The sequence below is a fragment of the Mesoplodon bidens genome, assembly GCF_964165515.1.
Source record: "Mesoplodon bidens genome assembly, chromosome: 11".
In the NCBI taxonomy this organism is placed as follows: domain Eukaryota; kingdom Metazoa; phylum Chordata; class Mammalia; order Artiodactyla; family Ziphiidae; genus Mesoplodon; species Mesoplodon bidens.
Window position 1 is genome coordinate 96,451,438 of NC_138167.1, and position 12,583 is coordinate 96,464,020.

Consider the following 12,583-nt stretch of genomic DNA (forward strand, 5'->3'; position numbering starts at 1 on the left):
GATTCAGCTAATCTGTGTTTCCACTGCTTACTGCCATCTCTATGTTTCTCTGCTTTTCTGCCTACTCTCTTGTCATCTAATTCTTCCTATATGTTTCTCATTCAAACTCTAGAAGAGAGGGGAACTGATAGAATTAGCCAGTTATCATCAACGTGAAGCAGTCCTGTTAGTGCCCATAGACCTATTAGTGACCATTTCATAGGACACTGGACAACTCTTGCAAGCTTCCTTTGGGTCAGGTACCAATTTCTGATCCCATTGCCTGTGGCCAGAGAAATAAAGTCACCGCATTAAAGAGTATGACAGCTTCTGTCTTAGCAGGCATTCTAAGTATCATGCCCAGTATACTGAATTAATAACAGGAGGGGTAATTAGAGTATGAGATAATGAGTAAATATTCAAAGTTAGTATCTTACACTATGTAAATGTCATTTCAAAAATTTAGGGATATATGTAAAGGTAAAACTGATAGGACATTAAACTTTTTGTTCAATTTTAGAGTTACTTATCCTGAGCATTTAAGTCTACTGTGAATCTTTCCACCTGATGTTTGTTTTTTTTTTAACATTTCTTTTATAACTGTTCATGAATATACATAGCAGTGGCAGTTTTGATAGTCACGTGGGATTTTTCCAAGGGAACCATCATCCTGTTAGGAATTAATCTTGGGAATTCCCTGGTGGTCCAGTGGTTAGGCCTCCGTGCTTTCACTGCCGTGGGCCCGGATTCAATCCCTGGTTGGGGAACTAAGATGGTGCAAAAGCTGCAGCGCAGCCAAAAGAATTAAAGTTGAAGTTTAGGTCTATGTGATAGTATTTAGCCAAGGACTCTAGAATCCTTGAATCCTGCCTTAACCCAGCCACCCTACTCCCTGTACAGTCTTCAAGGGAGGGAAATAGGTTAATTTACCAGAAACCAGTTGATGAATAATTATTTTGTCAAATGTCAATTCACCAGGTTTACCAATTGTTATTTTAACAGCTTTAACTAGAATATTTACCAAAAATATTAACTAAAGTTGGGCTTCCTTGGTGGCGCAGTGGTTAAGAATCCACCTGCCAATGCAGGGGACACGGGTTTGAGCCCTGGTCTGGGAAGATCCCACATGCTGCAGAACAACTAAGCCCCTGAGCCACAACTACTGAGCCCGCATGCCCACCTAGAGCCCGTGCTCCGCAACAAGAGAAGCCACCGCGATGAGAAGCCCGCGCAACCGAACGAAGAGTAGCCCTCGCTCACCTCAACTAGAGAAAGCCCGCGAGCAGCACTGAAGACCCAACGCAGCCAAAATAAAAACAGTAAATAAAATTAATTAATTAATTAAAATAAAATAAAAACATCAAAAGTATATCAGGATTAGCTGAAAGTCTCATCTTTTTAAATATTTATTTATTTATTTTTGGCTGTGTTGGGTCTTCGTTGCTGCTCACAGGCTTTCTCTAGTTGCAGTGAACGGGGGCTACTCTTCATTGCGGTGCGCGGGCTTCTCATCGCGGTGGCTTCTCTTGTTGCAGAGCGCGGGCTCTAGGTTGTGGGCTTCAGTAGCTGTGGCGTGCGGTCTCAGTAGTTGTGGCACATAGGCTTCGTTGCTCCGCAGCATGTGGGATCTTCCCAGATCAGGGCTCAAACCTGTGTCCCCTGCTTGCAGGTGGATTCTTAACCACTGTGCCACCAGGGAAATCCCTGAAAGTCTCATCTTATTTGAAATTCTGAATTTGATTTCTAACAGTAAGCAATGGGAATACATTAACTTCTATTTTTCCAGAAAGAGTAAGCACAAAAAATAAAATCATTTAAAACAACAGATTAGGAATTCCCTGGCAGTCCAGTGGTTAGGGCTCCGTGCTTTCATTGCTGAGGCCATGGGTTCAATTCCTGGTTGGGGAACTAAGATCCTGCAACCTGTGCAGTGTGGGCAAAAAAAAAAATTAAATTAAATTAAACAAGTTAGATGGCCATGATTTAGATCTTTATTTATATACTATAACGTTAAAAGAGAAATTGTGCAAAAAGGGGTCAAAAAGTATCTTGGTTTACAAGCCCTGATGATACAAAAATACGAATGTTGAAAGGGTTGACAGAAGAGAAAACTATATAAAGAAATGTTCGGTTTGTTTTGTTTTGTTAATTTATTTTATTTATTTATTTATTTTTGGCTGAGTTGAGTCTTCGTTGCTGCACATGGGCTTTCTCTACTTGCGGAGGCTACTCTTCGTTGTGGTGCACGGGTTTCTCATTGCGGTGGCTTCTCTTGTTGCAGAGCATGGGCTCTAGGTGCACGGGCTTCAGTAGTTGTGGCGCACAGGCTTAGTTCCTCCGCGGCATGTGGGATCTTCCCAGACCAGGGATCAAACCAATGTCCCCTGCATTGGCAGGTGGATTCTTAACCTCTGCGCCACCAGGGAAGTCCCCTAAAGAAATGGTTTTTATTTTATTTTATTTTATTTTATTTTATTTTATTTATTTCTATATTTACTTACTTATTTATGGCTGCTTTGGGTCTTTGTTCCTGCGTGCCGGCTTTCTCTAGTTGTGGCAAGCGGGGGCTACTCTTCATTGCAGTGCGCGGGCTTCTCATTACGGTGGCTTCTCTTGTTGTGGAGCACGGGCTCTAGGCATGAGCGCTTCAGTAGTTGTGGCATGTGGGCTCAGTAGTTGTGGCGCTCAGGCTTAGTTGCTGCATGGCATGTGGTACCTTCCCGGACCAGGGCTTGAACCCGTGTCCCCTGCATTGGCAGGCAGATTCTTAACCACTGCGCCACCAGGGAAGTCCCAAGAAATGTTTTTTAAATCACCAAAGTAAACAGTGAAGTTGTGCTTAATCAGTGATGAACCATATATATGTATGTAGAGAGAGTTTTTTTAAGTATATTTTGTGGTTAATGATCATAGCAGAGCATTCTTATTAAGTAGTCAAAAACCATTTTTGGTAAATTTTTTAAATTGGTTATTCAGCAGATTGGCTTCTGGGGAATGAGCCCTTTGATGAATTCATTTTCAGCAAATAGACCAGGAATTCCCAAGGGAGATGTATAAACAGAGGTCAAAGTAAATGAGAACTAAGCACTTGTTTTTTAACTGGTCCTGTGCTCAATACCCATATGCACAGCTCTCTGGTATTGAGTGCAGCATGTGGCTTAAAACCCCAAGGGTCCTTTTCATCCCCCAGATCTCAGTATTTATCAACTTTAGTTGATTGCATAGTACAAGAAGCAGAAAAAAATGAGACCTGAGCTTACCAGAAGAAAAGCTATATGGCTAGGATTTCTCATAAGTGACAGTGGATATGAACCCTCTTACCAGTTTTGGAACATGGATGATTGGGAAAAAAAACTCTAGAGAAGAAGGAGTGAGCAAGACTAAGGTAGCTGTGAGAGAGGACCAAAAGGCCAGTTTACTGGTCTGACTGCATGGATACGGTCACACAACCTGGTCCAAAGTACATTTCAGCCAAGGTCGTGAAATCTGAGCACTAAGGTTAGCCACTCTTCCTGGTGTAGGAAAAGAGAGCTTGAACATCGGAGGGAAAACTGGGATATTTTTGGCTTTGTTCCATAGTACTCACCCATCCTTACTCTCAGCTCAACTGTAAAGACCCGAGGAGAAACGATACATAAACGATGAGAACTATGGAGACCATTGTATTCCTAAGCATTCCTCTAACTCTTTATTATTTCAGTAAAATCCTGTTTTCTCTCTTCTTTGCTTACACCTGGGTATTACTCCTGAATAGTGTGATTTCTTTGAATACCAGTAGAGGAGAGTTACTGTGGTCCTCTCCCTTTCCCCATCTTTATTGCAGTTACATCTCTTTTATATTTCTTACTTCCTTGCAGAGACAAGAAAGATTTGCTGATAGGTCACTATTGGAAATGGAAAAAAGGGTAAGTATCCATCTTACTGAATAAGTAATCAATTTCCCCCTTTGTTTTTTATATAAGCAATGGTAGGTTGTTTTGGTTTTCTTTAGTTTTGTTTTTATGGATGGTAGTTTTCATTAGTTTAAATTAATATTCAGTAATTTGATTATGAATGTTTTCTAGCTTATCTTCTTTATAGAGTCTTATGGGGTGAAATTACCTTCTTAATTTTAATTTACCATGTTATTCTTTTAATGTACAAAAAAACATCTTGCCTTAATTCTTAAATGTACACATTGTGATAGTGAATCTGATATTTTTTAAATGCCATTTATCTCTCCTTGATTTTCTGTGGTGATATACTTAAAACACTTTAATCATATATACATTTAGTTTAATTCTTTACAAAATTAAAATACTTCCATTCTTAAAGTTTTTAAAGATCTGGGGACCTAATTTTCAGATTCTTTTTAAAGTTAATTTAACAGTATTATTTAATTTTGAGTTTAAATATTTAACTTAAGTAGACTCTTCTAAAACAAACAAAAAAAGATTACAAGAAAATCCTTTTACCATTTTATGTCTTTCTACAATTTTTTATCTGGCCATGATATATTCACTTGTATTTTTCTCCTTTTATTATTATTATTGCCCAGGAATTTGGCAGTGGGCATAAGAAAAACTCCACAAGTTAGTCTGAGCAGTTGAAGATCTATAAATGATCAGAAGTTTATGGAAAAATTAACTCAAAGAGTACCTGTAGTACAGCTGAGCAGTGGCTAGATTTTCAAGGTTTCAGCCAGAGAAGCAATTACATACTGTGGAGCTCTGATCTCTAGATCAAAGAATAAATAGTCAAGAGCACTTGATATGAGAATATTTTCTTCCATTCCATTTTAAAAATTTACGTTGTTGGGCTTCCCTGGTGGCGCAGTGGTTGAGAGTCCGCCTGCCGATGCAGGGGACACGGGTTCGTGCCCCGGTCCGGAAGGATCCCACATACCGCGGAGTGGCTAGGCCCGTGAGCCATGGCCACTGAGCCTGTGCGTCCGGAACCTGTGCTCCGCAACGGCAGAGGCCACAACAGTGAGAGGCCCGCGTACCAGAAAAAAAAAAAAAAAAAAATTTACATTGTTGACCCCAAAAAAGGAGAGAAATGATAAAAATACCGAATATATAAACATAATAGTTAATGTCTATGTCATTTACTAAATTGTAACGTATAACTATGATTTCATGAGGTTTTAAAAATCATCGTTCTGGGCCATTTAAACTATTGATCTAACTTATAATTGCTAAAAACTTGGAATCACTTATTTTATTAAATTTAATGTTGATTATTATATCACAATATAACTTACTGAATTTTATATCCAAGATATGCGAAACAGTAAAGAAATGTTTTCAGTTCTCTTTTATCCATACTAATAGTTGAGATGAAAGACATAGATAACCATATACTTAATCAAAATACTATTTATTTTTGAGATAGTCACATTTTTAAGAATATTTTATTTTTGTGAAAGTAATGTATTTATTACAAAAATTTTAACAAAAGATGAAAATAAAATCTCCCTATCATGTAGAGATAAGTGACGGTTTAATGTCTATCTTTTTTTTTCCATCTAGGCTTATACACCTACAATATATACATGTTCACATTCTGACATTCTCACCTGACCTCCTCTTTCTGCCTGTCAAATGCAGATAAATTATGAAGTAGCTAATCTACTTTCAGTTTAACAGACATTGGTAATCATAGTATTAATAATAACTGCTAACTTTTATTTAGCACTCTTTTACATACCAGGCAGGCACTGAGTTAAGCACTTTATATGCATTTTTTTCTCTTAACTATATTTTTAAATGATAATAAGTTTATTTGTTAAATATAAGAAATTTCCTGCAACTTTACAGTTGTCAATTTGGCAGTGAGGCAGTTCAGTATAGTGTTCTTGTCTTGCTTTGCCACTACATAGTTAAAATCTTGAAGGCACATAATAAAATTGAGAATGATGGGGTTGTTACCTGTCAGTTGGAGGAAATAATGCTGTTGCTGATATTTCACAAAGTTATGAAGATCAAATATGATATTATATGTCCTAGTATTTTGAGAAGTGCAGTGGTTTTTATGAATGTGTCATGGATGTATGGTTAAATAGGAGAAAGGTCTGTTTATCAAAAGTAACATTTTTGAATGTGTAATAATGTTTAAACATGCTAATAGTAGAATAACACAGTACTTAAAAGACTATGGGTAGGATTTCATCTATTTTTTAAAATCACATACTCTAAAAACGTTAACATTTACAGTAAATGTACTGCTTTACTAAATATCAACATTAATTATTAATCTGGGAAAGAATGTCTTAGAAATAGTTTCAGTATGATTAAACTAAATTTAAATGGTTTGTATCTGAAAGGTGACCGGCAAGAGTCAGTATCTTCTGGGCGGTATGACCTAACCAAAGTTTTAAGCACATTAATTACTGCTGCTTGCTTTTTGCATAACACCCTAGAATGCTTATTATTTAAGGGAGAATAAAACTGTACACTGCAGTAATATACTGTATGTTGCCTTTGCCTATCACTCTTTGAAACAAGGTAGTTTAAAATAAATGCTACAGTTGCTTCTTCATTAGATTCACTGCATTAATGCTACGTAGGGTATCAAACTAAATACAAAGCTATGAAGTCAACTGGACAAATAATGACTAGTTAACATTGTGGGTGGAGGAGATGAACATCTCTTAGATCCTTTTGAAATTTTGAAGTACAGATATTTTAGGCACGTTTGCTTCTTGCTTTTCTGCTTTTTATCACTATAGAGTAATTGCATCTTTGTGTGAGTTTTTTTTTTTTCTTTTCTATTCAATCCTCAGTCTTGAGTATTGGTTTACTCTATCCCTAAGTTTTATGTGACCTAAAAACAGTTTGAACGTGTTATGTAGCATCTTACCAGAAAGTCAAAGCTTTAAAGAAAGAGCTTACAGGAAGTAACAAAATAATGACCTTCATATTTATTTCTCTCAAATTTTGGAAAGCTCTTTACACATCACTGGCATCGCATCTTTTTCTACACTGCTCCTGATTTAATTTTTTATTCTAAAGTGTCACGATTTCACAATTTAGAAGAAAATTTAAGAATATAATAATTATATCATTAACATTAGTACCTTAAATTCATCTAGGAACGAAGAGCTCTAGAAAGAAGAATATCTGAAATGGAAGAAGAGCTCAAAGTAAGTAAATCATGCTGCAGTATAAACTCAAAATTTACAGTACCATTACAGATACTGTGTTTACATTAATTGTTCTTAAAGCTGCTTATACAGTTTGTGAGTTATCTATATCTTGTGCTTCTCTTTCTTCCTGAATCCAGGTTTTAGGTGAGCTAGAAAAGTGTTTAAAACTCATATCTTTTTTTTAATCAGTTTTTATAGCACTTTTGATGTTCAGGTATAGAATAAATTGGACAATAATGACTATACGATTTGGGATTTATCATTTATTTGTTGGAGTTCAAATACTCTTTTCCTTGGAGAATAACTGGTGAGGAGGGATCACTATAAAAATATTCTCTTTTGAAAATAAAGGACATTAGGGGCTTCCCTGGTGGCGCAGTGGTTGAGAGTCTGCCTGCCGATGCAGGGGACACGGGTTCATGCTCCGGTCCGGGAAGATCCCACATGCCGCGGAGTGGCTGGGCCCGTGAGCCATGACCACTGAGCCTGCGAGTCCGGAGCCTGTGCTCCGCAACGGGAGAGGCCACAACAGTGACAGGCCCGTGTACCGCAAAAAAAATTTTTAAATTAAAAAAAATAAAGGACATTAGAGTAGTGGACAGTCAGAGGTACAGTTTATCAAACTCTGCATCACCTGTGAGAATAAGTTCATTTTGAATATTGGAAGGTACATTCTTCTCAGGAGAAAAAAGAATGACATAGTTAATTGATTACCTCTTATTACATTGTCTTGCATAAAATATCTATCACATTATGAATTAATGGACTAATGCATAGGAAATTATGCCCATAGAATTAGAATTTCAAGATTTAAATGTTTTTCTATTGAATTATTTAGTTTCTTATTAAAACATTATTGAATGGCTTTGGAGAAAATGTTTTTGGATTTTGTTTGCCTGTGTATTTTGTTTGATAAAGAATTTTAGAACTATACTGTTTACTTTTGCAAATTTCATGGAATATTCTTTTAAGACTCTTAATTTTTTTCTTCTTACATTTGTTATCTGTGATTCTTTATGTTTTCATTGTACTCTTTTCCACTTTCTTATTTTTTATTTTCTATTTCTTTATGTTCTGATTCCTGCAGAATCTGCACCAAATAAAGCAAATTCAAACTCTGAGAGAATTAAATGAGCGACTGCTGACTGAGAATAGGGCCTTGACAAGAGTGGTAGCCAAGCGCTCAGGGTTCTGTAGGCAACTGCAGTCTGTGAATCTATAATTTATAGTTTCATCATTTCTTCTTAGTAGAGCCAGGCAGGTGTTTTTGTATTAGTAAGCGTGTCTTGAGCTCACTTTTACAAATTAATGCCATTGTGTCTGGAGCTTATCATATAACTGTTTAATTATGCATGGCTTCTCAGAATGTTAGAAAGTGTCACTAATTGTGTATTGTGACTGATAAACTGCAGTAAACTGAGGGAATGATCGAGGCATTTAGATAAAAGACTTGTCTGCACTTTTGCAAAGCTAGTGCACATTTTGACTCTACGAATATTTTAGCACTTAAAAATATGGCTGTTTAAAATTCTTTACTAGAAAGAAAATGGAACATGTATTTTACATATAATTAATATATGTTGAAGCCGAAGATTAAACATGAATTATCTGCTTTTCAAAATAATGTCATTTTCAGTCAGAACCATCTTCGTTAATATTCACTTAGTTTTCTATTAACAGAGGTATCCTAATAAAGTTATTAGTTTATCCTAATAAACTTCAGATTACTGTATTTTATATCCATGCATTCTGAGCACAGGTAAGAATTGATTGGTTCCACATAATATTAAACTCTTCATAAAGATTTTGCTTAAGGTAATTTTGCAAGTAGTTTTACTTTTATCTAATTTGATAACCTAGTACATTTTGAAAGCTGAGGAAAGAGACCTAAATATCTTGGAAAGTATATTTTAATGTCTAAAATATAAGCTATTCCATTTCCAAGCAAATCTGACAGAGCACATGTGATTTAAATCATTCTTAGTAGAAAATCCAATTAACTTATAATAATTCCACCCCCTCCTTCAGTCTGTCTGTAAAACAAAAAATAGTTTTGTTTTCAGGATGTAAGGGTGTGTTTTTCTATTTACTCCAAATACTAGTTATATTTTTCTATGCTTGGATATTTTTATAAATTTAGACTTACTACTTTGGCTTATAAATTATTTTATACTATTCTAATGATAGAAATAATTGCTTTGTTACCATTTAATTGAGCATTTATCTTGGATCAGACACTGTACTAGGCACTTGAACTTAGTACAAGGTAAATCATTTAAGGAATTTTAATAATTTAGAACAAGTCTAATTCCCTCAAAACTTCCCTAAATAGGCTGGTTTTCTTGTGGAATAACAGTATGGTTTGAGGTCTGACATAAATAAAGCAAAAGGCTTTAATTTAGGCTGACAGGAACTCTTAAAGGAATTCCCTTTAAGAGCCTATCTTAACAAAAATAGGCTTCCTTTCCTTGGCTGCTCTAATATGGTGTGCTCGTGACTCATAATGTCAAGTGATTTAGTACATTTCAGTTGATAACTTTGGGAGAATAAACCTTTCATTTCATCATTTATTAAACTAATTAGCTTCACAAATGGGGGGGTTTCTCCCTGATACATGTTTTAGTCACTAGAAATATATATAACTGACAAAGCTTGTTCATGTGTCTTGTGGTAAAAATATAACATTTATTAAGAATCATATTTTAGCTTTTTATTGAATTAAAATTTTCTCTTCTGTTTTTCCTCTCATAGATGTTACCAGACCTAAAAGCAGACAACCAGAGGCTAAAGGATGAAAATGGGGCCTTGATCAGAGTTATAAGCAAACTTTCCAAATAAAAAAAGAAAAAGCAGCAAGTAATGGAATTGCACATATTAGTAACCCAGTGGACCATAATTGACAGTCACTGGAAGCCTGGGAAGAATCCTTGGAGACTGTCATTTTTGGATATCCTGCCAAATGCCCTCTTATCTAGGAGTTTTGTTTTGTTTAATTTTCTGGTGTTTTTGTTTGTTTGTTTGTTTGTTTTCCTTGTATCAAGACCATTGTTTCATGTTAATGCAGCTGCTGAGAAGATTTTTTTTTTATGACTGAGAAAACTTGTTTACAGCTCCAGCATATAAGGAAAGTGTTCAAGGCCAGATATGCCTCAGATATTTAACCAGTAAGCCTTAGTTGTACATAAATACTTTTGTGTCAACAAAAACTCAGCTCTCACAGAAGACAGTTATTCAGCATTTTTTGATGTGCCACAGTTTCCAGTTTTTCGATATTTAATTTTTTTTTTTTTGCTTTACATCTGAGTTTGGGTTTGTATTTTTTCCTTCTAACTCTTCATGTGGCAGACTCTTCTCCTGTCTCACAGCTTTCTCATTTACAGAAAAGAACACTTGCTCTTCTGAGATCATTGTCATATATTAGGCTAATGCTGTGTTGTCCCCCACCTGGAACTGAATTGCTTGGTGGAACATTTGCTTTCACTGTTTGTGCAATATGCATTTATTCCTTATATGAATGCTTTAAAGTCAGTTGAGATAAGATTCTTTTAAGTCCTGTTTTCTGCCTTCATTGGTCACTTTTTTGTTTTTGTTTGTTTTTTATTATTGTAGTATAAGATGTTAGATTCTTTAATCTTCACATTCATTTTAGCAGGTACTGAGTGATGCTGTATATATAAATAAGTGTATTGTTTTGATTTTTAGACCACCACATGGCATGCTTGACTGTTTTCTTATTTCCAATGTCTGTTAATGCAAAGTAGGCTACTCCATAATAGTGTTAAAAACAAAATTTGCTAACAATGTGATATAAAGGCTTTTAAAATAACACGTTTATGTGGAGCCCTATCTTTACAAAAGTTTTCTACTGTAAAATGCTTTTACTTTTATTTGCAGTTTTCATTTGATAGTATTCAACCATAATTAAAGTTCCATAAGGTAATTGCTTCACATTTCACATACCTGTATTTATCTGAGTGCTGTCTATAACTGTTGTGCTAGCCAAAGTAATGCTATGAAATCATTTGCAGACTTAACGTGAGTTCGTGTTAAATGCACTGTTATTGCCATGTGAAGAGGCATTGACTTTGATACCACCATCATGTTCAGACCATTTTATACATTTCAGTGGCCTTTTTTTAAAAAAAGCAAAACCAAGTACATATGAAGATGGCTTTTATTTGGACAAATAGCTTTTATATTTTCATTAAACCATGCAAAAAATACTCTATCTTTCTGGCACATAACTGTCTCCTTAACCACTGAACAGTTCAGCCATTTGAATAAATTGTACATTGTAAAGCTTATAGTAGCTAATTGTATTATTGATTGTATTGTATACTATATTAAATGTGAATTTGTACCCCCCTCATTTTAAAAGGTCATTGTGTTCTACTGCCTATTTTAGATTACTTTGGGGTTGGGAAAGGGTGTTTTGGTAAGCAGGATTTTAAGTCCTCTCTCTCTTGATTGGTTTTATGAAGATATAAGGTTATGCTCTTACTACCAAGCTCAGGATTCTTGATTTTTAAAGGTACAAGGATAGTTGTGGGAATTTTATTTTTGGTTATATTTGAACTGTATGAATGGTTGGTCTGAATATAAAGAATTTCCATGGTCTTATGTGGACGTAAAATATACAGATAATTGGTCAGTTTGAGTGACTGCAACATGTTCTGGTTGCACAACAGTTAGGCATGCTAAGGATTATATTTGTGAAGTTTGGATGCCTGTGAAGAATGATTAAATACATGTTTCTAATATTTTAGTGTTTTGTATTTAGGTTATTTATTCTTTGTATCTAAAACTGAACAGCTACTGTGCTATATTGATTTTATTGGTAGTATTGAGCAGACCTTGTTTCTGCATGAAACTAGTTGCAAAACCCACTATTTTGGAAATAAAAATGTATTTTGACATATACAAATAAAATGAATAAAACTATTTTAAATGTGTGAACTTTTACTGAAGACGTTTAAAACTTTGTTCTGAGATATTTAAATTCTGCATGGGTATTTTTTCACTAATTGCTTTACTTGGATTCCAATTGGAATAATTTTTGAAATTGTAATATTGTGATAATTTGCACATTGTACATGCACATCTGTAAATGCAATCTTAATTGCCATATTTATGCAATCTGTGTATCAATTTGGACAAATGTTTATATATTTTACATAAAGCTGTCTGTGTGCAGAATCTGAGAACTAGTTTTTTATGATAATAAGTGGGTAAAAAATAATGATAAAACTAAGTTTCAAGATAGTAGCTTTGTAGCAAAAGATTTCATTTACCTAAATATTTTGTGGCTTCTAAATTAAACCTATGCTTTTTTGTAGTTGCAAACATAGGCTTGGGAATACGTATAAAGATAATATTCCATTGAAATGTAAAATAGTAGATCATTCTCCAACCTAGATTTGTCCAAGTTTCAACCCCCATCTACTACACATCTGTAAGTAGATAAGAGGCATTTCTGGT

At 35.0% G+C, this 12,583-nt stretch overlaps 1 protein-coding gene across 4 annotated transcripts in view; it reads left to right on the top strand.

Moving 5' to 3' along the window:
- PPP1R12A (protein phosphatase 1 regulatory subunit 12A) overlaps nt 1–12,046 on the top strand; it is a 150,958-nt gene extending 138,912 nt beyond the window's left edge. For all 4 annotated transcript variants that reach the window (XM_081249768.1, XM_081249765.1, XM_081249766.1 and 1 more), the window contains 3 exons: nt 3,837–3,884; nt 7,052–7,102; nt 9,857–12,046. In XM_081249768.1, the coding sequence (XP_081105894.1) occupies nt 3,837–3,884; nt 7,052–7,102; nt 9,857–9,943 (186 nt within the window). In that variant the 3' untranslated portion in view covers nt 9,944–12,046. The remainder of the gene's footprint in view (nt 1–3,836; nt 3,885–7,051; nt 7,103–9,856) is intronic.
- The last annotated feature ends 537 nt before the right edge of the window (nt 12,047–12,583 follow it).